Source organism: Lissotriton vulgaris, chromosome 12, assembly GCF_964263255.1.
Source record: "Lissotriton vulgaris chromosome 12, aLisVul1.2, whole genome shotgun sequence".
NCBI lineage: Eukaryota > Metazoa > Chordata > Amphibia > Caudata > Salamandridae > Lissotriton > Lissotriton vulgaris.
Genome location: NC_141700.1, coordinates 80,303,441 through 80,327,284, shown reverse-complemented (window position 1 = coordinate 80,327,284; position 23,844 = coordinate 80,303,441). Strand labels below are relative to the sequence as shown.

Genomic DNA, 23,844 nt, shown 5'->3' with positions numbered 1-23,844 from the left:
CCTGTGGCACTCTTAGGAGTGCCACCTACATATGGTTTTTCCGAATCGGTAAATATACCGATTCGGTATTTTACCGATTCTGTAAATTTACCGATTCGGTAACTTTACAGAATCGGTAAAATATAGACCCCCTACATCTGGAAAACCAAATACCGGTCGGTAACGACCGAATTCGGCCGTTACCGACCAGTATTAGGGCACCTACATCTGGCCCCAAATCTCATATTTCACCAAAACAAAACATAAGAACAATACTTCCCAGTGGAGGGATACCCTTAACCAATTATAAAGTAGGGTGAAAACTAAATGCTAAGGGTGGGACCAATACTAGATTACAGGAAGGAGCCATTGACGTACAAGCAAGGAATTGAAATGGAGAAGAAGACCATCAAATCATGAGCAAGGGCGAACCCGAAGATCACTTTAAGAATATGTTGTAATATTGTTTACAGTGTTGTTTGTAGGACCCAGCTAAAGCTGTCTGTAGCAACAATGTAAAAAAGGAAACTGAACCTCATGACTAACATGAGGTCTGCCCTTTCCACTGCTAGCCAAACCTGTAAATGACTCATGCTCCAGCTCTCCCCAGCAGCTCTTTCGAAATGTAAAGTCTGTATTCCAGTAAAGAGGATGGAGTGCAAACCGACATGCAAATATCTCTGTGATCGTTGTCTGCACTATATTACGTTCAGGAAGCTATTTGGACACAGATATTGAATTTATAAACACACACAGTTGGCGTGACTTATAATTTCAAATTGATTTGAAATTCAGAAAGGTAAACTTGCATTCATAAAGGGATTTACTCATGGTTAATATTTCCCCAGTATACTATAATATTACACATGATTAAGTATTATTACATCCTGTAATGGGTTGGCATTATGGAGTCATCTTAAGACACCATGTGAGAAAATCATTTTTTTAAAGTACAGGTGCAATAACGTGAAGGCAACGTCACACGTTTGTAATTTTGCATACAGAACTGATTTTGAACAGACATAAATGGAAAATCATCCACATTTTCGAGTATGCTTCTGGAAAGCTGCAACTGTGTCAAGTCGGTTTCCATAAGTACTCCTTAAAACCTCTATGAATTCTAAAAATCAGCACACAAACAGGGAGTAAACATACATCTGTAGATTTACACATATTGTAAATATCAAAACCAGATAGAGGGAGGGAAGGAGAGAGGGGTAGGGAGAGACAGAGTGAGAGAGGGAGAATTATTTTATAGAATGTAAGTTCCATCAAAAGTGGACCTACTATTCCACAAAGGACATGCTCTCCCTACACAAGGTTGTGCAGATTGAGCAGTGGCGTAGCAAGGTCAGGTGGTTCCCGGTGCGGAGAATTTCTTGTCATCTGCCCACATTGAAATGATCAAAATAAGGGAAAAAAAGATAGTTACACATATTTTTGCCGTTTTGTCACCCCCTTTAGTGATGACACCCGGGGCGGCCCGCACCCCCCTTACTATGCCACTGAGATTGAGTAAATCCTTCTCTAGTTCTCGTTTTTGTCTTCTAGTAAGTAGTTGGACTTGCTTGATATGCCACCCATTCAAACTGGAACCATCCCTCCATCCGAGTAACGTTACTAGCCCTCTTGTATCCAGGTACAAAAGGAGGTTTTCAACGTGGAATGCGTGTTTTAGTTGGTTACCTGTAATTATTTCATCCGCTGAATCAGTTATATATTTGGAAGCATCTAAGGGAATGTGGTTAAGGGTTTCTAACCTTCATGCCACATCTTTGTGGAGTTGAACATACTTTTCATGCAGCTATTATCTATCCCTGATGATGGATTAGGAGAAAGAAGCGAACAATGCTGGGACGAATGTCTTACTTAATCATGATAAATAGTCGGGATTGGTTTATGGTCTGCCTTATTTTCTCATTGTTTTTCTCCAGACAGGGAGGAATCATGTTTGTTGTTTTTTTAGAGTTTTATATAGCGCAAACTGCGCTTAACATGAGCACCAGTTTAGTTACAGATAGACATATTCATTTTTGTTAGGCACTGGAAGAGTAAGTGATTTGCCCAGAATCACAGGACGTTGAGTGCCCTTGCCGAGACTCAAACCCGTTTCCCCAGCTTCAAGGTAGACAGCTCTAGCCATAAGGCCACATCCTCTCTCATATGTATATCGTACTTGACCCTGCTCCATTAGTAATATTCCAGCCTAAAATACCTTCCACATCCCCTCTAAATGTGTAAAGAAGTTCAAATGTGGATTATAAGTGAAATAAGTATTTATTGTAGAATAGGATCCCATCCACAGGATAAAGAGTCAACAGTAGCAAGGTCCAAGCTCAACTGCCTGGATACTCTAAACATCACAACCACAGAATCTGTACAGAGCATTCTAATGCATGTGGCAACCTGGCAACAGGCTGCATAACCAAGATGCTCAAGATGCCACACATCTTCCTCCTTATAACAAATAACAATAAACAGAAAACATTATTTTACAAAGTCATTAAAACGAGTAGGTATACGTGTAATCCTTGAAGTGAAGATTTCCTCGCGATGACAGGACCAACCACAGCCCGATGAGATGAGATACCTGTAGGTGAAGAACTTGACACAGGAGATTTGGAATTGTCAACAAAGTCTTTCTTGATCACCACAACCCTGTTCAAGTTCCAAATGCGATGATCAGTTGTTTTGATAGCATTGCCTAAAACCTTGATGACCTGAATAGGCTTCAAAAATGAATCAGATAACATCTTGTTCTTCTTACATGGATTTCTTATGAGAACCCAATCACCCACATGCACCACCGTGTGTTTTACAGAATTTCCCAAATCATGAATCCTTTTCCTAGCTTGTAACTTTTTCTCCTGACCTACCTTCCACTCCTCAATTCCAGTTGAAACCTTCAGATGCAAATCATTTACCCAAGGCGGGGAAACCAAAGTATTGGGACACCTACCTCTGAAGAGCTCAAAGGGTGTTTTGCCCGTAGTGGCATGTGGTGATAACCTGTAAAGCTTAACCTTTTCAAAAACATCTGATCTCCAATCTGAACCTGCAGATTTAGACATTCTAATTGTCTTCTTGAGCACACGGTTAAATCTCTCCACGGTGCCATTCGTCTCTGGGTGATACAGAGAAGATTTTTTATGTTTAGCACCATGTTTAGACAAGAATAATTCCATCTCCCTAGAGACAAGTTGACTTCCATTGTCCGTCAAAATGATGCTGGGAATGCCCTCCCTAGCAAAAAGTTTTTCCAAAAAGAGTATTACATGCTTGGACTCTATGCCACGAGTGATAGCAATCTCTGGCCATCTCGAAAAGAAGTCTATTAAAACTAGGACGTACCATTCAGACCCCGCTGAGTACATAGGCCCAAGGATATCCAGGCCAACTTCTTCCCAAGGGCTATTTGGAAGTGTTCTGATAATCATGGGCTGAATTTTGTGCTTCGCTACCTTCTCACTCAAAGCACACTCCATGCAGTCCCTAACTTTCCTCTCAATTTCCAAATCCATGATGGGCCACCAGTACGACATCCTCAAATTCTCCTTTGTCTTTGAAATGCCCATATGCCCACTATGGGCTAGTGAAATGAGCTCACTCCTAATAGATATTGGAGGAACCAACCTAGTACCTCTGAAAAGTAAACCGTCATGTTCAGATAACTGGTCTTTAACATGCCAACATTTCTCCAATATGTCTCCATCTTTTGGCTTGACCTTCCATCCAACCTTGATCAATTTTAAAATCTCCATAAGAGCCAAATCTTCCTGTGAGGCCTCCAACCATTTACACGTATCAATGACACCCTCACCAACTGAACAAACCATTTCATCCTCACCTTCCAAATCCTCCTCCAGATCTAAATCTTCCTGAGAGACAAGACGAGATAAGGCATCAGCTACCTTATTGTCAACACTTGGTAGATACTTAACCTCAAAATTATAATCCTGTAATCCTACAACCCATCTTGTAATTCTACTGGAAACAGCATCAATCCCTTTGGTTTTTAAGATTTCACATAACGGTTTGTGATCAGTTCTCACTTCAAAAGTACTTCCCCACAAGAAGTTTTTCAATTTCTTTACGGCCCAATATACCGCTAATGCTTCACGTTCTACCACAGAATATCTTAGCTCTGGACCCCTCAAACTTCTTGACAAAAACAAAATGACTACCTCGCTCCCTTCAATCTTCTGTGTTAAAACTGCCCCTAATCCTTTTAAACTTGCATCTGTTATTAGAATAGATTTCTTCTCTGGGTCAAAACTATTCAATTTGGGGGCTTTGTTCAATTTTCCCTTCAGGACAATGAATTCTTTTTCACATTCATCACTCCATACAAACTCAGTTCCTTTTTTTAACAACGATCTCATGCAAACACACAAAGAAGCAAAACCACAAATAAACTTGTTATAGTACTCCGCCATACCTAGAAAGCTAATGAATTCCTCTTTGTTCTTAGGAGAGGACATCTTCATCATGGTGTTAATCAGACCAGCTTTCGGTGAAATATCATCTCCCGAGATTGTGTGGCCAAGATAATCTATAGAGTTTTTCCTAAATTTACATTTTTCCAATGTTACTGTTAGACCAGATTCACACAAACGTTGCAACACACCAACCAGTCTTAGATCATGCTCCTCATCACAGCTCCCAAAAATCAGGTTATCATCTTGGTACACTCTCACACCTTCCAAACCTTTTAAGACACCTTCCAAAGCTCTTTGAAAAACGGAGGCAGCTGACACCAGCCCAAATGGAAGCCTCACAAAGCGAAAAGTGCCAAATGGTGTTACAAAAGCGGTCAGATCTTTTGAGTCTTCATCAAGTCTTATTTGATGATAAGCGGATCTTAAATCCACTGTGCTAAAAACTTTCGCCCCTTTTAACAACATTAACATGTCTGTAATTTTAGGTAAAGGGTAGTGATCTACCACCACGCTCTTATTCAATTCTCTAAGGTCTATGCATAGACAAAGAGAGCCTTCCGATTTCTTGGCGGCTACAATCGGAGCGACCCATTGGGTTGCTTCAACTTCTTCTATGATACCCTCCTTGACCAATTTCTCCAATTCCGATTTAACTTGATCTCTAACAGTAATGGGGACACTACGTACTTTACAACAAACCGGTACAGCATCTTTCTTCAACTTAATGTGATGATCATAGTTCCTCAAACAACCCAATTTTTCAGTAAAGACAGTAGGGAAACTCTTTTTTAAGTTATCTGAGAAGGGCTCATCACAATCCTGGTTTGTATTGACAGAATTAGTGTTAACAAAGGGTAAATCCTTTAAGATGATGGGGGGAGAGGAATTTGGATCTAACATCACACCCAAATCTTTTTGAACAAACCAACTCAAAATATTGTCCCCTTTTTGTGAGATATAGATTTTTGAGTGAGTGAGTCTCTCTTTGTAATTAATGTTTCCTCTGAAGTATCCTAAAATTTCTATGGGTTTCCTACCATATGCAAGTGGTTTTATATCCGGACGAAACATCTTAATTTTACCTTGTAAATATTTGAGATAAAATTCCTTTGCCACAATGGTGATTTTTACACCTGAATCGAATAATACTTTAACAGGATGACCATTGACTAAAATTTCATCAATAGGACAATTCTTTGGCTGAGGACCGAAAACTACTTGAACCAAAACTTGACCACTCTCAACATTCTCATCATAATCACTTGTGTCATCAAAATCATAATACATCTCATTAACCTTGCCTTTGTATTCCCTTCCCTTGCAAACACTAGTAAAATGTTCCTTTCTTTTGCACTTGCCACAGGTAGCTTTCCATCCCGGGCATTGTCTATCATTTGCAAAATGTCCCATTTTGCCACATCTAAAACATTTCACTTGTGTAAAATCAAATTTCTTATCTGATTTAGCATTGAGAGGTTTGTTATTAGTTACATCTCTCATACTACCTCTCTGGTTAGCATTTTCTTTAGTAGCATTTGGGGTCTTTACAAGATTAACAGTACTATTGGTTTTACTTTTACCATTCTTTTTTATGACTTCTACACACTTAGTAGAATGTTCGATCCTTTTGGCTATGGTAATCACATCATCTAAATCAGGTTCATCTTTTTGCCATACTTCCTCTCTAACACGCTCAATGCTACAACCTAGCATGAACTGATCCCTTATTCTTTCATCAGAAGAGGCAGCAAACTTGCAAGATGATGCCAATTTTCTTAGCGCAGTTATATAATTCTCTAGGCTTTCTTCTTCATGTTGTAATCTGCGGCCAAAATGATACCTTTCTAAGATAGTAGATACTTTCGGAAGGTAATGTTTATCTAACATAGCAATACAAATTTCATATTCATTAAGATTCCTATCTGGTATCTCTGGCAGGTGATCAAATACCTCCTGGCCCTCTGTGCCTAAACAGTGTAATAACAAAGCTGTTTTCCTTTCCGCACTTAAGTTGGCCCCACAAACTTTTGCATATCTATCAAATACTTTACACCACTTTTTCCATTTAATGGGAGGATCCACAGGAGTTTGTAAAAAAAACGGAGGAGCAGTGACGTTCTGCATTATGTGTACTTGACCAATGCCACACAAAATAAAAGAAAGTGAAACGTTTTTCAGGACTAATAACAATGAATTGCTACAGCAATTTTAAAACCTGGAAATAAAATTTAGGTTATGAATACAGTTACAAGAGTATCATAATACTTTGAGTTATAAAGAAAATTGAAAAGCAATCTGAGTGTCTCTTTTCCCCTTTTAAAAAAAAAAAAAATAAACACAGTCTCAGTGTCTCATTTCCTTTCTCTTAAAAAAAATGAATCATCCAGTTTAATACCTGTTGCTGCGCGATTTTTCTGTGAAGAAAACCACTTGAAACGTTTCAAAATGAAAAATATTAAAATCGTGGCGAATCTGCTGCTCTGCAAATTAAATTAATGTTACTTGTGATGAATCAGTAGTTTTGAACAAGAAAATGGCTGCCGCGTCATGGTAAACGCGTCATGACGCTCCTTCGTGATGGCAACTGAAAGGCTAGAAACAAAACAAATGAGCGCTGCGTGTGCTAGAGAAAACCACCAAACAGCGCTGTGCACAATGGAGAGTGCGAGTAAAGAAGCAGTCTCTAGATAAAAATCATCAAATAGCGCTGTGCACACTGCTAAATGACAATATAGCATTGTTAAAATTGTCATAAGAAGCGCTTTTCACAAAACAGACAATCAGCGCAAAAGTGCTTTCCATATAAAGGTCTGTCAAGGAAGTTGGTTCAAAGGAAATAAAAGTTCCTCAATCCATGAAAAGTTGAAAGTTTCAATAGAGAGTTGGAAATTAAAATTAACAGTACCTTTGATAAACTTCAAAATGAGGTAAAAGAAGATATCTTTGTATCCTTGTTGAGATCCTTTCTTCTTTTCTTCACAAATCCTGTCCCGTCGCCAATGTAAAGAAGTTCAAATGTGGATTATACGTGAAATAAGTATTTATTGTAGAATAGGATCCCATCCACAGGATAAAGAGTCACCAGTAGCAAGGTCCAAGCTCAACTGCCTGGATACTCTAAACATCACAACCACATAATCTGTACAGAGCATTCTCATGCATGTGGCAACCTGGCAACAGGCTGCATAACCAAGATGCTCAAGATGCCACAAAATGGAAACACAATCAATCCCATACAGGTTTTGGCCTTATTGGGGAGTCATCAGTGAGTTAAATCTTGAGCCCTTTATGACTGACAACTGGTCATACCCCTCACACTCACTGCTGTACTTAGAAAACCAAAAAAGTATTCAGTGGAATGTTTGAAGTACTCTTAGCCTCTGTTAAATACTCGGGTGGTATTTGTTAGGCACTATACCACTCCAAACAGGGAGCAACCAAATTCAAATCAGTCTTGGCCTTGCTCTAATGGGAACAGTCCAATAATGACCAGCTGGCCAGGTTGAATCTGAATGAGAACACACACAAACCCTAAAAGACTTTCCCTTGCTGGGTCCCCTGGCACAGTCAGTGAGAGGCTCCATGCCTTGCATGTCTGATGCACTGAGGCTGTCACACTTGGAGAAGCAAAAAAGTAATGGGTGGAATACTTTATTTAGTCTTAACCACTAGTAATTACTCTGGTGGCATTTCACTCCATTTGATTGAGGTTAAGGCCTTTCTTGTTCATTCTGCTTCTTCCTTTATTGGGTAAGTGGGTTGAGGCAGTTCAGGTGCCACCCATCCCTGGGCAAGGTGATGGCACGTTCTTTTTAGGTGACATCTTGAAAAATCAGTGCAGTCGGTCGCTATTGGAAGACCTATTGTGCAACTTTGCATCTCCACTAGTGTAGCAGTGCTTGTTAAATAATGTTCATTCGTTTCGGTGCAGGCGGTATATTGTTCTCCCACCTGTAGATACCTTCTGGTATCCTTATTTATGTCTAGCGCTTCATTGAAATTATTGCCATTCCCCAGACTGCCATGTTTAACCTGATTTTAGAAACTGGCATCTTTCCTCAGGGCTGGAAGGAGGTGAGGGCAGTAACTCTTATAAAAAACGTTCAGTCATTCCCATGGATCCTGCTAAAATGTTGGAGAGAGCCCTGAATCAGGAGTTATGTAGAATAAAGTAGCAAAACAACCTGTTGAGTACATTGCAGTTGGGCTGTAGAGGTGGCAAAAGTAGGGAGTCTGCAAAAGTGGCTGTCACCGATGAGATCAGAGGAATGCTGGATCGACGGGTCTCTGCCTGCCTGATCCTGCTGTATCTCTCGGCAGCATTTTAAACTGTGTCCTACTCTGCATTAGTGGCCTGCCCAGAGCAACATGTATTTAAGGGAAAGGCTTTCCAACCTATTCATTCTTTTCTGTCCACCTGAATGCAGACTATAGCATGTAATATTTTTTTTTCTAAATGCATGTTGCTTTCATCTGGTGGACTTCAGGGATCTTTCCTGTGTCCCACCCTTTTTAATTTGTATGTTTCTCCCCTGGACAGTCTTATTCAGTCTTTTGTACTTTCGGTCCTTTCTTATGTAATGTAATGTAATGATGTCTTGTAAAGCGCATGAAACACCCCACATGGGGTATCTCCGCGCTGTAGACCGCTGGGGAACCCGTCCTGGCGTTCCCTGTGAGATGGTCCCTACTGGGTATCTCCAAGGTGAAACCAGGCATCCCCGGCGTCTGTGGGGGGCCGTTGTAGAGATGAGGCAAGCTAATGCCCAGAGTTGCCGAGTTTGATCCCTGATTAGAGTAGGCACCGAAGCGAAAATTATCGAGTTCGCTGACCCTTGTCCATGTGGATGACATGCTGATTATTGTTACCATCTCTGATGACATTCAACCTGTTGTAGCCAGTTTTATAAACTGCACGTGTGCAGTTAGCAGCTCGATGAAATCAAACTAGCTTAAGGTGAATGGCAAAAAGACTGAGGTTCTGCTGTTTTGCAGAGATTTGACTTTAGGTTCAATACTTGCTGGACCTAAAGTAGTAAGTGCTGTTCAAGTCCCTGTCAATTCCACCTGGAGTTTGGAACTGATTTTCAACAACACTCTATCCTTCTCCCTCCCATGTGAATAAGGTCATAGCAACCTGTTTTGTCATTTTAAGGGCACTAAGGAAGATCTTTCGTTTGATACACAGTCAAAATATCGAGTTTGAAATTTCGACCTACCAAAATATCGTGTTTGAAATTTCGAAGGTGCAGAATATCGATGTCAAGAATATCGTTGGACAGAATATCAACCCTAAGGTAAGTAATATCGAAATTCTTTATATCGATGTAAGTAATATCGAAGTTAGTAATATCGATAGCATATATATCGATGTAACTAATTTCGATGACACTAATATCGATATTTGTATTATTTTTTTGTTTTTTATTATGTTTGTGTTATATGTTTTACTTAAGTATTTAAAATAATTTATATTATATGTGTATTAATTTTATGTATTATTAAATTTATTTATAAGTAAATTATATGTTTTAGTATCGGAGCGGGTTGTGGGTTTATAGGGGAATAGGGTGGGAAGTCATTTCATTGTAATTAATAAAATATTTTTTTATGTATAATTTATTTTGTAATTAATTGTTAATTGACAATTATTAATTTAATTGATAAATTAATTATATAATTGGTAATTAATGTTAATTTTAATTAAATGTTATGTTTATTTACCGGAGCGGGTTGTGAGTTTATAGGGGAATAGGGTGGGAAGTAATTTAATTGTAATTAATAACATATTTATTTATGTATAATTTATTTTTTAATTAATTATTAATATGCAATTAATTATTTTAATTGATAAATTAATTATATAATTAGTAATTAATGTTAATTTTATTTAAATGTTATGTTTTAGTCTAGGAGCGGGTTGTGGGTTTATAGGGGAATAGGGTGGGAAGTAATTTAATTGTAATTGATAAAATATTTTTTTATGTATAATTTATTTTGTAATTAATTATGAATTGGCAAATAATTATTTTAATTGATAAATTAATTATTTAATTGGTAATTAATGTTAATTTTCATTAAATGTTATGTTTTAGTACCTGAGCGTGTTGTGGGTTTATAGGGGTATTGGGTGAAAAGTAATTTTATAGTAAATATTAGTTTTTTATACATTTTTAGTTATGGATAATTAATGTATTAAATAATTATTGAATGGTAATTAATTATTTTAATAGATAATTATTTTTCAAATTGTCAATTAATAATTGTAATTTGTAAATATTTTTTAATATTTAGAAAAAATAATGATTAATTGTTAAACATTGTTTTTAAAAATATTAATTTGTATAATGTATTTTAATTTTTAATATTGATTTACATTTAAATAATATTTTATTGTTATGCTAAATAATGTATTCTTCAATATTTATTATTTGGTGAGTAATATTTAATAATTATTATTTATTGGTGTTTGTTGTTAATTTATTGTCAATTAATTATTCAAATGTAATTGGTTTTATTAATTATTAATTGTTTTTTATTGATGTTGATGTATTTGAAAAATTAATTATACATTATTTCTGATATAAACATTATTTAGAAGTATGTTAAAATAAAAATCTATGTTATTAAATGCTTTCCCTACTGTTGCACCCTTTGGAGTTGGAATAGTAATTTTTCCCCCTACGCTATCCATAGCTTTCCCTACTGTTGCACCCTTTGGAGTTGGAATAGCAATTTTTCCCCCTACGCTATCCAACGCATTCCCTACTGTTGCACTCATTGAAGTGGGAATACTCATTTTTACCTACCCGCTATCCAACGCTTTCCCTACTGTTGCACCCACTGGAGTGGGAATAGTAATTTGTACCCGTACGCTATCCAACGCTTTCCCTACTGTTGCACTCACTGGAGTGGGAATAGTATTTTTTACCCACCCGCTATCCAACGCTTTCCCTACTGTTGCAATCTCTGGAGTGGTAATAGTAATTTTACCCCCTACACTATCCAACGCATTCCCTACTACTGCACTCATTGGAGTGGGAATAGTCATGTTTACCTACCCGCAATCCAACGCTTTCCCAACTGTTGCACCCAATGGAGTGGGAATAGTAATTTTTACCTACCCGCAATCCAACGCTTTCCCAACTGTTGCACCCACTGGAGTGGGAATAGTAATTTTTACCCGTACGCTATCCAACGCTTTCCATACTGTTGCACTCACTGGAGTGGGAATAGTAAATTTTACCCACCCGCTATCCAACGCTTTCCCTACTGTTGCACTCTCTGGAGTGGGAATAGTAATTTTATCCCCTACACTATCCAACACTTTTCCTACTGTTGCACCCACTGGAGTGGGAATAGTAATTTTTACCCGTATGCTATCCAACGCTTTCCCTACTGTTGCACTCTCTGAAGTGGGAATAGTAATTTTACTCCCTACACTATCCAACGCTTTCCCTACTGTTGCACCCTTTGGAGTTGGAATAGTAATTTTTACCCTCATGCTATCCAATGCTTTCCCTACTGTTGCACTCACTGGAGTTGGAATAGTAATTTATACTCTTAGGCTATCCAACGCTTTCCCTACTGTTGCACTCACTGGAGTGGGAATAGTAATTTTTACCCACCCGCTATCCAACGCTTTCCCTACTGTTGCACTCTCTGGAGTGGGAATAGTAATTTTACCCCCTACACTATCCAACACTTTTCCTACTGTTGCACCCACTGGAGTGGGAATAGTAATTTTTACCCGTACGCTATCCAACGCTTTCCCTACTGTTGCACTCACTGGAGTGGGAATAGTAATTTTTACCCACCCGCTATCCAACGCTTTCCCTACTGTTGCACTCTCTGGAGTGGGAATAGTAATTTTACCCCTTACACTATCCAACGCTTTCCCTACTGTTGCACCCTTTGGAGTTGGAATAGTAATTTTTACCCTTACGCTATCCAACGCTTTCCCTAATGTTGCACTCACTGGAGTTGGAATAGTAATTTATACTCTTACACTATCCAACGCTTTCCCTACTGTTGCACTCACTGGAGTGGGAATAGTAATTTTTACCCACCCGCTATCCAACGCTTTCCCTACTGTTGCACTCTCTGGAGTGGGAATAGTAATTTTACCCCCTACACTATCCAACACTTTTCCTACTGTTGCACCCACTGGAGTGGGAATAGTAATTTTTACCCGTACGCTATCCAACGCTTTACCTACTGTTGCACTCACTGGAGTGGGAATAGTAATTTTTACCTATCCGCTATCCAACACTTTCCCTACTGTTGCACCCTATGGAGTTTGAATAGTAATTTTTAGCCTTACGCTATCCAGTATAATCTATATTTATTTATATATTTTATAATATTTTTATTATGTTACATAATGTTGTGTTTAATTTTTTTTTAAATATTGAAAGTATATTTCATTGTTTTTATGTATTAATTATAAATATTTATGATTATTTATGTTATTATTTTATGAGTGTTGATGTATTTGTAATTTATAGTATTTGTTATTAATTTTAAATTTATTAAAAAATAATAAATATTATAATTAATTAAATATATATTACATATTGTATGTTTAATTTTAATTAAATGTTTAACATTAAATATGTATTATTTATTCATTTTAAACATTCTAAAATATTTTTACATAACTTTAAATTATATAAAAGTATTATTTACTTTATATTTCTTTTTTTAATAACAAAACAAAAACGATATTTTTAATTACGATATTTTTAACATCGATATTTTAGTTTCGATATTTTTGTACTTACCATGTTGTAGATAGGGTGTCGATATACTTGCCTTCGATATTCCAGCGTCGATATTTTGTCTGTCGATATCCTGTCTGTCGATATTCTGTCAGAGATTCCTTTCGTTTTAATCCAATCTCATCACGAAATGTAGTCTTGCAGGCCTTATTCTCAGGGATGTTGGATTGCTTAAATCCCTTGTATTGGAGGTTGAAGAAGACACTGCAGTATAGGCTTCAATGGGCTCAGAAAGCATCAACTCGCCTCTTTCTAATTTGCCTAGGAACCAGTTGGTCGCCAAAGAACTCCACAGACTTCACTGGCTTCCTATCTGCAAAAGAGCCATGTTTAAATCTTAATGTTTGGCTCACAAGGTAGTGAATAATTCTGATCCTAGTTTCATTGCAACAACATTTCAAGTGTATGTCCCTCCGCGTCTACAGAGATCTAGTAACAAGAGTGAGCTGGTGGTTTCAAACTTTAAATTCAAGAGTTGGGGTGGTAAATCCCTTTTCACCTCCTTCATGACTAAAGAGTGAAACTTGCTGCCCATGGCTATTGATCCTACAGAAAACCATAAAACATTCAGGAAACTCATCTCTGTGATCTTCTTGTTCATGCTGACTAGCTTTTGCTCCAGCTTGCAGCACCAAGATGCCTCTGAGTAGAAGTTGAGCTTTACAAGTTCATTTAAATTCATTCCATAAGCGAGGCTACTGCTTCCCTTGCTCCCTTTTCTAATGACTCAGGCTTATCCTTCTCCTTCAAGGCACCCCAAATTCTGATGTTGATCTTACCCATTTTCAGCTGAAACGGTGGCTACCATTGTGAGTCTAACATAGGAAATAGAATATGAGGGTCAGAAGAGAATCAGTGGGATGAATGCTCTACCTACACACTCCCTGGTGTGTTTTCAGCTACAGAGTACTCCACAAATGTACATGGTACCACTTGCCCCAGCTACAACCCAAAACCTTCATACGTTTAGAGGCTGTGGGTACTGCGATGTGTCCTTGTGTCTTAAAAGTTTCAACTGCTGACCGCCAAACCACCAGTCCAGTGTGACTACCACAAAACGTTGTATGTTCTGGTGAGGGAAAGCCACCCTACATGAAAATGATTAGCACGTCATTCCAGAGTACATTAAATGCAAGCCAGCAGTAAGACATAAAAATAGTCATAGAAGAATACCACCAACTGGATACTTTCTGGTGAGGAAGTTCCTCCATGTATTAACTGTATGCATTTCAGTGATGAATTCACCAGAAACCCCCTGCTTAGCTAGATATATGTTGATCAGTGAACACCTGCTGCACTGATTAGATATAATCTGGTGAGGGAATGCCATCCTGCATTACCTGGATCTACTCTGTGACGAATAGGACTGAGTAGGGTTATAGCAAAGCTTGAAGAAGACATTGAAAAAACATTTCAATTTTTTTATTTTGCTATTGCTTTTAAAGGTAGCATCATTTGTAATTAGTTTTCATTGGTGATTTTATATTCTTTTTAGAGGTTTTCCATAGATTTTTAATTTACTAATTCTTACTATGAATTTTCATTATTGAAACATTTGATTTTCCGTTGGGTGTCAAGGCGTATCTTTTTCCATGGATTCTTGCTGATGACATCTTTCATTATTTGTATTTCTCATGGATTTTGAGTGTGACATCCCTCCCCACTTGCCTTTTACTAAAAGTTGCATTGGATATTTACATTCTTTACACCTTACTGTATTGTTGTATTGTTTGCTTGTTAAGCACTGTAACTAATGCAGCTTCTCTGAGAACTACCTTATTACACAGCCCACAGTAATAAATGCAAGGTAAGGTTGGATTTTGTATAACCTGTTTATATGCCTGGATTGGCCTAGTGGGCATTCCCAATACAACAGTTTCTCACAGTAACAATATATGAATCATTAAATCTTTTGGGCGGGCGGATGGTTCTCAATTTTCTATTGTAAATGGAGTTGAATCTGCAACCCATTTGCAATTGAATGGGTTTTCTTGGCTCTGGATACTCAAACCCTCATGCATTAGTAATTGGAATCCAAATTGGGTCAAAGGTTATGTGCCTTTAACAAAAAATACTGAGTTTCATTAGAAGAGATAGAGTATAGTGTTTGCCATAGGGAACGAATCTCAAGATAAGGGGTAAGGGGGTAAAGAGGCATACTGCCAGCACTATATTGTGTGCTCTATATAGCGTGACAAAAATATGGCATCCACCACAATGACTTAAACACTGCATCACATGCTAATGCCAACAAGCAGGTGTTGAGTTACGATTAGTAAATATACACACACGTTGATGATTTAGTGGTAGGCAATATAACCGATCCTGTAGAATGATATTAGAGTGCTTGAAACAGTGTCATATGTCTGTTAAGAAGTACCAGAAGTGTAAGAATTCTCAAACAAAATAGGTAGAGGTGTATGAAAGTGGGATAAAGGAAAAGCCATTGAAAAGGAAGGTTTGAGAGGTGAAATGTGGAGGACTTAGAAAAAAAAGAGAAAAATGTGATGAACTGCATGAGAAAGTGTTAGGTTTCAGGGTTTTAATCAGAGCACCTTTTCAAACACATGATTGTCAACCTCTTAACATTCAAGCATTCAAACTAATGATTGAACTTTTGTTTTCAGGTGCCATGACAGACTCCCGGGCACGGGGAGAAAATAAGATATCACCAAAGATCTTGGTAGCCTTATTGTTGGTGATTGTCCTTCTGCTGGCAGGATTGATTGCTCTGATCGCGCTCTGTAAGTACCTTGTGTTTTCTAATCATCCCAGTCAATAGGTCTGACTTGTTTCTGGCAACATCACCGGAAATGTATTTTTGATGCATGGAGTAAGTTATTTTTCTAAATCATGGTCATACCATAGAGAGGTTGAACTGTCTCCTTTCCCCAACTACAAATGTGCCTACTTATATTCAAGTGAACAATTCCACCTCACCTAAACATTTTACATCAAGTAAATTTAGAATATTCCCATTATGAATTCTCTTTATATCCCCAAATCCCTCCAGGTTTGTATCAATGATAGAGTGGAGCTATAAATGTCCATTGTTCAAATTTAAAATAAAGTACTTTTATTTAATGAGGCGTTGGATCAATGTGTTTCCAAGTTACCTGTTGCAGAAAGAGGATCTGTGATGTAAGATGTTGTTAGTGGAAATAAATGAGAAAAATGGCACGGTTATTCAATGATTCAAATTTTCTGTGTAAATTAAGTTTTTCATGAGTGTACTGATATTGTGATTTTGTTTAAACAGGCATGGTCCAAGAATCATCCATAGATAACAGTATGACTTTCATTCTTTGTAGATTTCAAGGCATCCTCAAGGCTTCCAGAGTTGGAGCATCAGATGGCACAATTACAACTCAATCACACCAAGGTGCTGGAGTACATTGGGTGCAAAAACAGATCTTCTGCTCACAATTGTAGTCGTGAGTATTCCTCCTACTCATCCCAGGCTTTCACTTGAATTAATCAAATTTTGCTGCAAAATATCCTATATCATTCCAACATTGTACATCGCAACCAAGGCCTACCCTAATGGTTCCATCCGGATACCAGCTACTATTAGTTATAGTGGATTCAGTTGAGGCAAGTGAGCATTTGGAATTGAATACATAAAATTACCAAACGAAACAAACAATATTACACTAATGACTAGACCAATAAAAACAATACTGCTAATAATAGTACAAATGTGTTCCCATGATGCCGAATCAACTGGAACTTCCCTACGGTGGTTGTATGTCACATTAACAAACATTAAAATATCAAGTGTTGGGACATAACATTGACTCTCAAAATATGTTAAATTTAAGTGTGCATCTTCTTTTATTAACTCTTCTGAGATGGTATGTTGGAAGTCGGCATTATGATTGTGAAAAAAAGTGTAAGTCAATATTTTAACCGTATCTATACGGCCACAAAATGGTGTTGAGTTCCCTAAAGGGTGATGTTACATGTTACTCCAGGGAAGCAATGTCAATTGTAGTTAGCCTTGATTTGTTATAGGAAATGTTCATAGTGACAGCATATTGGAAAATACTCCACGCTTTAGGGACTCTCAATCAGACCCGCGCTGCACTGCACCTCTTCTGACCTGTAAAAATAGAGGCCGTACAGCGAAACTCAAATCTACAGTAAATACGGGTGACTCGATCTTGTTTAGTTTTGGTACATGCTGGACTGGCCAATGTTTTCCATTAATGTCAAGTTTGGGAAATGTCTGAATTCTGTCCTCCTTGTTTGAAGTTGTTTATTAATGACATCTACAGTGAAGCCTTAATGCAGAGCTATCTGTTGATGCAGAAGAATGACTCAGAGAAAATCCAGGGCCAACCAGATGTATTCTTATATCAAGCCATTCTCTGTGTGCTCTTTATAGCAGAGAGTCTATCACATCTGTTGGAAGCATGACTTTAGAGTATCCCAAACCCCAAACTACAGGGACAGTGCAACCGCCACCTGTACAAACAGCTGTATTTCAGGCTGCAAGAATTTTTCTTTGGCCACACATCCACAGTGATTTTAGAAGCTTGACTGAAGACCCTATCCTGTCCCAAACCTCTTCACACCACTCTTATGACACACACATTCCTTGACAAACCTCACCGGCTTCACCACCTTAACAATGCATGTTCTTTATTCATCTTTTTTTGTAGGTATTCTGAATGGAAAGTTGAGACTAACAATTGACGTTGACATTACACATCCCAACAAATGTTACTACACTAATTTATATTAACACGGACAGGCTAGTCGAGCAGCGATCTTACTTCTGCCTCCATTGGTGAACATATGCATAAGAGGGTTAAGGCACTTTGATTTATAAATTGTCCACCCACAAAAAAGATTCAAACTTATGAACAAACCATATGTGATCTACAATTTCTTTTGCAATTAGGGTGATGACCCTACTACTAAGTAAGTGTTCTCAAAACGATTGCTGTAAGATGGACTGGATTATGTCAGCCCCAAGGTGATATGCTCTGGCATTCATCATGACAATACAAGGTCATGAAAGTTCAAAATCCTGCATTCATAATGTTACTTCTAGAAGGGTAAAGTTAAACATTTAGGCTCAGACTTGCTAACATTTGGCGCAACACAACGCAGCAAGACAACTTGCTGCTCTGTGTTGCGTCAAATGGAGAGAGCTGCACAGTGCCATATTTACTAACATATGGCACTGTTCAGCTCCCCACTCACGCTCGCCCCCTGCGTGCTGACGTGCACCAATGAAAGCACTCTTGCACTAAAGATTTTTCTCCTCGTTATGCCTCACTGGGGAAGGGGTATCATTTGACACATTTCCAGGTTAACTAGCTTTGGTAAATCTGGTAATGTCCCAAAATCAATGAGTGGATGCATGGGAACGCCCATGCTCCATCCATGGAATGCCTCCCAGGCAAGAAGCTATGGTGCATTACACTTTCATTGCCAAGCCACGCAAGGTTATGCAAGATGCCCCTTATGCGGCTTCGCAAATACCAGCTAACATTTGTGATGTGGCTGCTTCAAAAAAGTGGTACAACCATGACGAAAATTGGTACTTAATCAGGGCCTTAGCATCTGATTGCAGACTCCACTACAGCACTAACACACATGATAGATGGGTGTAGTGTTCAAGAAAAACAAAAGGAGTGGTCTGGCGCTTGAGCTAAAACTCTGTGACAAGTAACGATCTAAATTAAACCTGGGCAAAGCACTACGCTACGCTCGCGTAGTTTGTGAACTTTCCGCTACTTGGCACTACGCAAATTTCACGTAGCACAGTGCAAACACGCGTAGCATAGCGTAGTGCACCGGTCATTTTTTGCTTGCTCGCGGTCCTCAACGTCAAGTTGGCGGCCGCAAGCAAGCAAAATGACATCCCGGTGAGACTTTTTCCTCATTCGTTATCAGCAATATCAAGTTGCCGATCGTGAGTGTGGAAAATAAACCTCCCGGCGAGATTCTCAACGTGGGGAGTTCAGGTTTCTCGTTGCACGTGGTCGCATATGCTCGCGACCGCTCGCGATGAGAAACTACCAGTCCGCATTGAGAAAGCTGCCGCTCGAGTAAAAATCTACTCAAGTGGCAGAAAACGAGAGCTCGCACTGTGCAAGACGCCATTTTCAATGATTGCACAGTGCTGGATGCTTGTCAGCACTGTGAAATCATTGAACATGGCATCTTGCACAGTGCAAATAGGGTACTACGCAGTTCGCTTAGTGCTACGCGTAGTGCGAAGTGCACTTTGCGTAGCGCTAATTCGCGAACTACGCCCAGGGTTAAATCCACAGTCTCTATTTTTAGCAGCTCACCCTTCAGCAATGAAGGGCTGCAGAACCCATGCACTGCCACCCGTTAATATAAATTGCATTAATGGCTGCACAAAGTGATGCCTCCACACACCAACCATACGAAGCAAAAAGAGGCTATTAATCCTAAATGGAAAAAATATAACTCTGCCATTAATTTTCATGTGGAAAAGAGACATCCCTGTGAAGAACTGAAATCCATCGATACTAGAAAGCAAAGGAACCAATTCTGAACTTACATATAAGCACACATATACCATGAACTAAATCAGGAAAGTGCCTACTTGTTGCTGATTGATTTGAAACGGACGGAAAGAAAGACAAAACAGAAGAACGTAAGATATTCCTAAACACATGCCGGCCATCTTTGTGCCGACCATTTCGTGCCGAAGATGGCGCCAAAACCTATGCTTCCTGCTGAATCTGTCCACAGCCCCAGCTCTTCAGAAGACACGGCTGGTTCATTCCAGACGATTCTACCATTGAAGTCCGCCAGAAATGCTAACCAAATACGCATGTCCTGGCGGATCTCGGCCGATAGTCTCGTGCGATGATGGCACTCTTTAAGGCCGACCATCGCTTGGGCAATTGAACGGGAAAAGGGGCGGGCCATTGGTATTACCCTCAGGGCAAAATTCAACTGTCCCACCAACTGCTGTAATTGTTGCAGCGTAACTTTTGATGCATTTATACACACTTGCAGCGCAGCCCTGAACTTCAACACTTTCTCAGCTGGCAAACGGAAACACCCTTCAATGGAGTCCAACTCGATCCCCAGAAACTCGAGGCAAGTCGTAGGACCCACTGTTTTACCCGGCGCCAATGGCACACCAAACTGTTTCATTAACACACAAAATTCGGCCAAGGCCCGGCCACATTCAAGATCCCCGGCTGCCCCAAGAAACAGAAAATCATCAAGGTAGTGCATTACATCTTGGAAACCTGTTTTCTTTGTGAAGACCCATTGTAGAAAACTACTGAATTTCTCGAAATAAGCACAGGATATAGAGCACCCCATTGGCATACACCTATCCATGTAATAACCACCCTGAAACATGAATCCTAGGAGACGCTGGTCGTCTGGGTGTACCGGGAGCAATCGGAACGCTGACTCGATATCTGACTTCGCCATCAGCGCCCCGGGCCCCAGGCGATTTAAAATGGCTACGGCCTCATCGAAGGATGCGTACCGCACCGAACACACTCCTGGATCGATTGCATCATTTACGGAAAGACCTCGTGGAGCTGATAAATTATGAATCAGTCGGAACTCACCGGGGTCTTTCTTGGGGACTACCCCTAAGGGAGAACAAACAAAATTCTGGACCGGGGGTACACTAAACGGGCCGGCGACCCGACCTCGAGTCACCTCTTTCCGGATCTTATCCTGTACTACGGTCGTATGCTGCAGGACGGAAAGTTGATTTTTACACTTTTCCACACCCTGAAAGTCCCCTACCGGGATGCGGAAACCATACGAAAAACCGTTCCGCAGCACCCCAGCAGAAGTACGATCCGGGTATTCACTGAGCCAGGGAATCATCGCCAGGGTATCAATTGGGGTAGGTAAAGGCGCCCCTCGGACTATATTAGACCTGTTTGGCACCTCCTCTCCCCCCATTATCACCCGTTCTGGCTCTGCACGAGGACTCAGGATGGGACGACCCACAACTACTACATTCATGTTTGAATTTACACGATCCCTGGGGTCTAGTACATTTACCTCTGTTGTAATTAAAGCAGAAACCCCTTTTCCCGGTATTGCCGGCAGGTTTCGAGTAATCGTCGGCACCCGTACCTGATCGAAAGGGCGTCCCCGCATATTGCCGGGAGGATTCGCCAACATTACTTCCCACCAACGGCATTTTCAACATTCCTGACTCCTTCATTTTATCCCAAGTCAAGGAATCATAACAATCCCAGGTTAAACTTTTATTATGCTCTTTTTCCTTTCTGAACAGATTATCGTAACAGAACCAATGATTACCCTGGTGCGATGTCGAGTACCCCATGATTCGTGATTGATAGATTGGGAACTCGGAAAGCAACTCAGGTCTACGTTCCCCCAAGATTGATGTAAAGATTCCCCAAGCATTGCCCCAATTGCCGATATTCTCATTCACTTTAAAGGCGGCCATTTTTGTGCGCCAAACACTCGGATGCATGAGATCCTTCTGACTCTTTACATGCTCTACCTCATAATGATCAACAAGCAGTGAGAAAATGTTCACATACTCCCCCGCCCAAATCTTTTCCTTAATTGCCAAAGGAACATGTTGCCCCAACTTTTCTCTCCGAGAGGGTGTTGACTCATCCCTCGCGATCGGCAATGGCCGCTTACCTGCACCTGACGCTGCCTCTGTGGTCGCAATCGTCCCTGGTGTCTTGTCCCCTACTGCAGCCGGCACGGGCACCTTGGCTGCTTCCCGTTTCTCACGCAATTGCTTTATCAGCGCCTGCGCATCGACAGCCGTGGCGCCCTCGTTACCTTTACCCAACCACGCTGCCAATTGTGCTGCCAGCTCGGGCGGCATATCATCCTCGGACACGGGGGTGACCACAACGGGAATTGGATTCCCCTCCTCCGGCACGGGAGTTGGAGCCTCGAGCGGGGCACTGGGACCCGGGATGTCTTCACCCGCTGCCCCCCTCCTGGGCCTCTTGTTTTTCCCTCCCGGGGCTGCTCCCGCCAAAGGACGTTTTGGACCCCCTTCCTCATTCTTGTCCACCCGCTTCTTTAGCTCGGACATCTCCTTCATGAGAACACGCAGCATCTGGTCAGTAGTCATGCGCTTTCCCACCTTCTTCGGCATTCTCCAACAAAGTAACTGTAAAACAAACAAGAACGATTAAAACGCTCAAAATTGGCTCTTCGTTCCGTCTCGAGCTCACGTGCAGCGAGGAGGTGCAGCTTCAGAGCACAGGAACAAGAGGATGTCTTCTGGTCTTGCGTTCCTTTTTATCCATCTTCAGGGCGGGCGTAAACCCGCCCCTGCCTGCCCCGAGGGCGTGGCCAGCCGCGTCAGTGTCTAGGCCAGCCCACTCTAGGGCGGGAAAAAGCGCGCCCCGGCTACGCCGCTTCGGGCATACCAGCCGAGACGCGCCTCCCGCCCAAAATGGCTTCCCGGGGGGATCGAGGCACTCTGCCATACGTTCGGGGGGACCGAGTGGTCGCCCCTTTCCATATGGCTGAGATACCCGCCACCCCCTCTCAACACAATCCCCAAAGGAGGGAAACCGGAAACAGTTCTTGAAGTTTTTGGAAGTGGGAGGGAGTGACCCTCCCGGCCGTATTTATTAAAAACAAAAAATTAAAAACATTTAAACATTAATGTACAATTTCATACCACATTGCGATGTTTGGCTAACCTTAACAGATTCTCTAATACAGAGGTTCTCCTAGCCGAACTAACATCCTACAAAACATTTACTTGAAATATTGAAATTGTACATCCTAACGTTTAAGGGCCAACGGCAAGGTCGTAACCGGTGTCAAGATCCCTAACCAGACATACCCCCCCACTTGGAGGGGCGACAGCACTGAGGCGTACTCAAGTGCAACTACTACCAATTTCCCTTGACTTGACGGGGGCACTTATCAACTCGACGCCAGTTAAAGGTCGTTCGAAGACTCGTGTGAGGTATCTAGAAGGTATCGTAGACCTCCCCCCAACCCCACACAACTTACCGCATCTGCCGTCGCAGATGTCACTGGCCCCGGGAAATTCCCCAGGAGGGGGCTGTAACCCCTCCTACACAGGAAGGGGCCTTGACCGCCTTTCCTCTTCTTTCGGCGACCCATCCTTAGAAGGGACCGCCTCCCCGTTGAGGGGCCAAAGGCCACCTCCCCCGAGCGCTCCCATCCGTGTTGGGTGACGCCCACTCATAGGGATCTTCCAATTAGTGCTCACCGATCATGACCTTACAGCCACAGGCCGGATAGTTGACCGGCTATCCGGACCCCCCACACAACTCCTACCTAAAGGTCATGTTTCAACGATTTTAACCATGCTAAGAAGTCTCCTAAGAGTAACTCATTCCCCACCCAAGACAAATGCACACCATCCCCCAAATACATACTGTCATCATTAATACAGCTATGAGAAATAGAATGCAATGTCCTGGAACGGAACAACCTACTCACTTTATTGTTAAGCTTTCTAACAGAATGGTTCAAAGCAGGAATAGAGATAGCCCCCCGCCACACCTTTCGTGGAATCAAATGGGACCATGCAATCGTGCACCCCGGAACTCTCCTCGCCAACCAACTTACAGTGGAAAGCATTGCCTCCACGAGTAGTCGTCTACCGATGGTGACCAAATCATTGCCCCCAACATGCA

General features: G+C 40.7%; 1 protein-coding gene across 1 annotated transcript in view; it reads left to right on the top strand.

Moving 5' to 3' along the window:
- The window catches only part of LOC147673378 (C-type lectin domain family 4 member E-like), a 103,340-nt gene that overhangs the window by 45,514 nt on the left and 33,982 nt on the right, over positions 1-23,844 (top strand). Inside the window, exons 3-4 of the mRNA XM_086947233.1 lie at positions 15,826-15,942; positions 16,510-16,632. Of these exons, the coding sequence (XP_086803359.1) occupies positions 15,826-15,942; positions 16,510-16,632 (240 nt within the window). The remainder of the gene's footprint in view (positions 1-15,825; positions 15,943-16,509; positions 16,633-23,844) is intronic.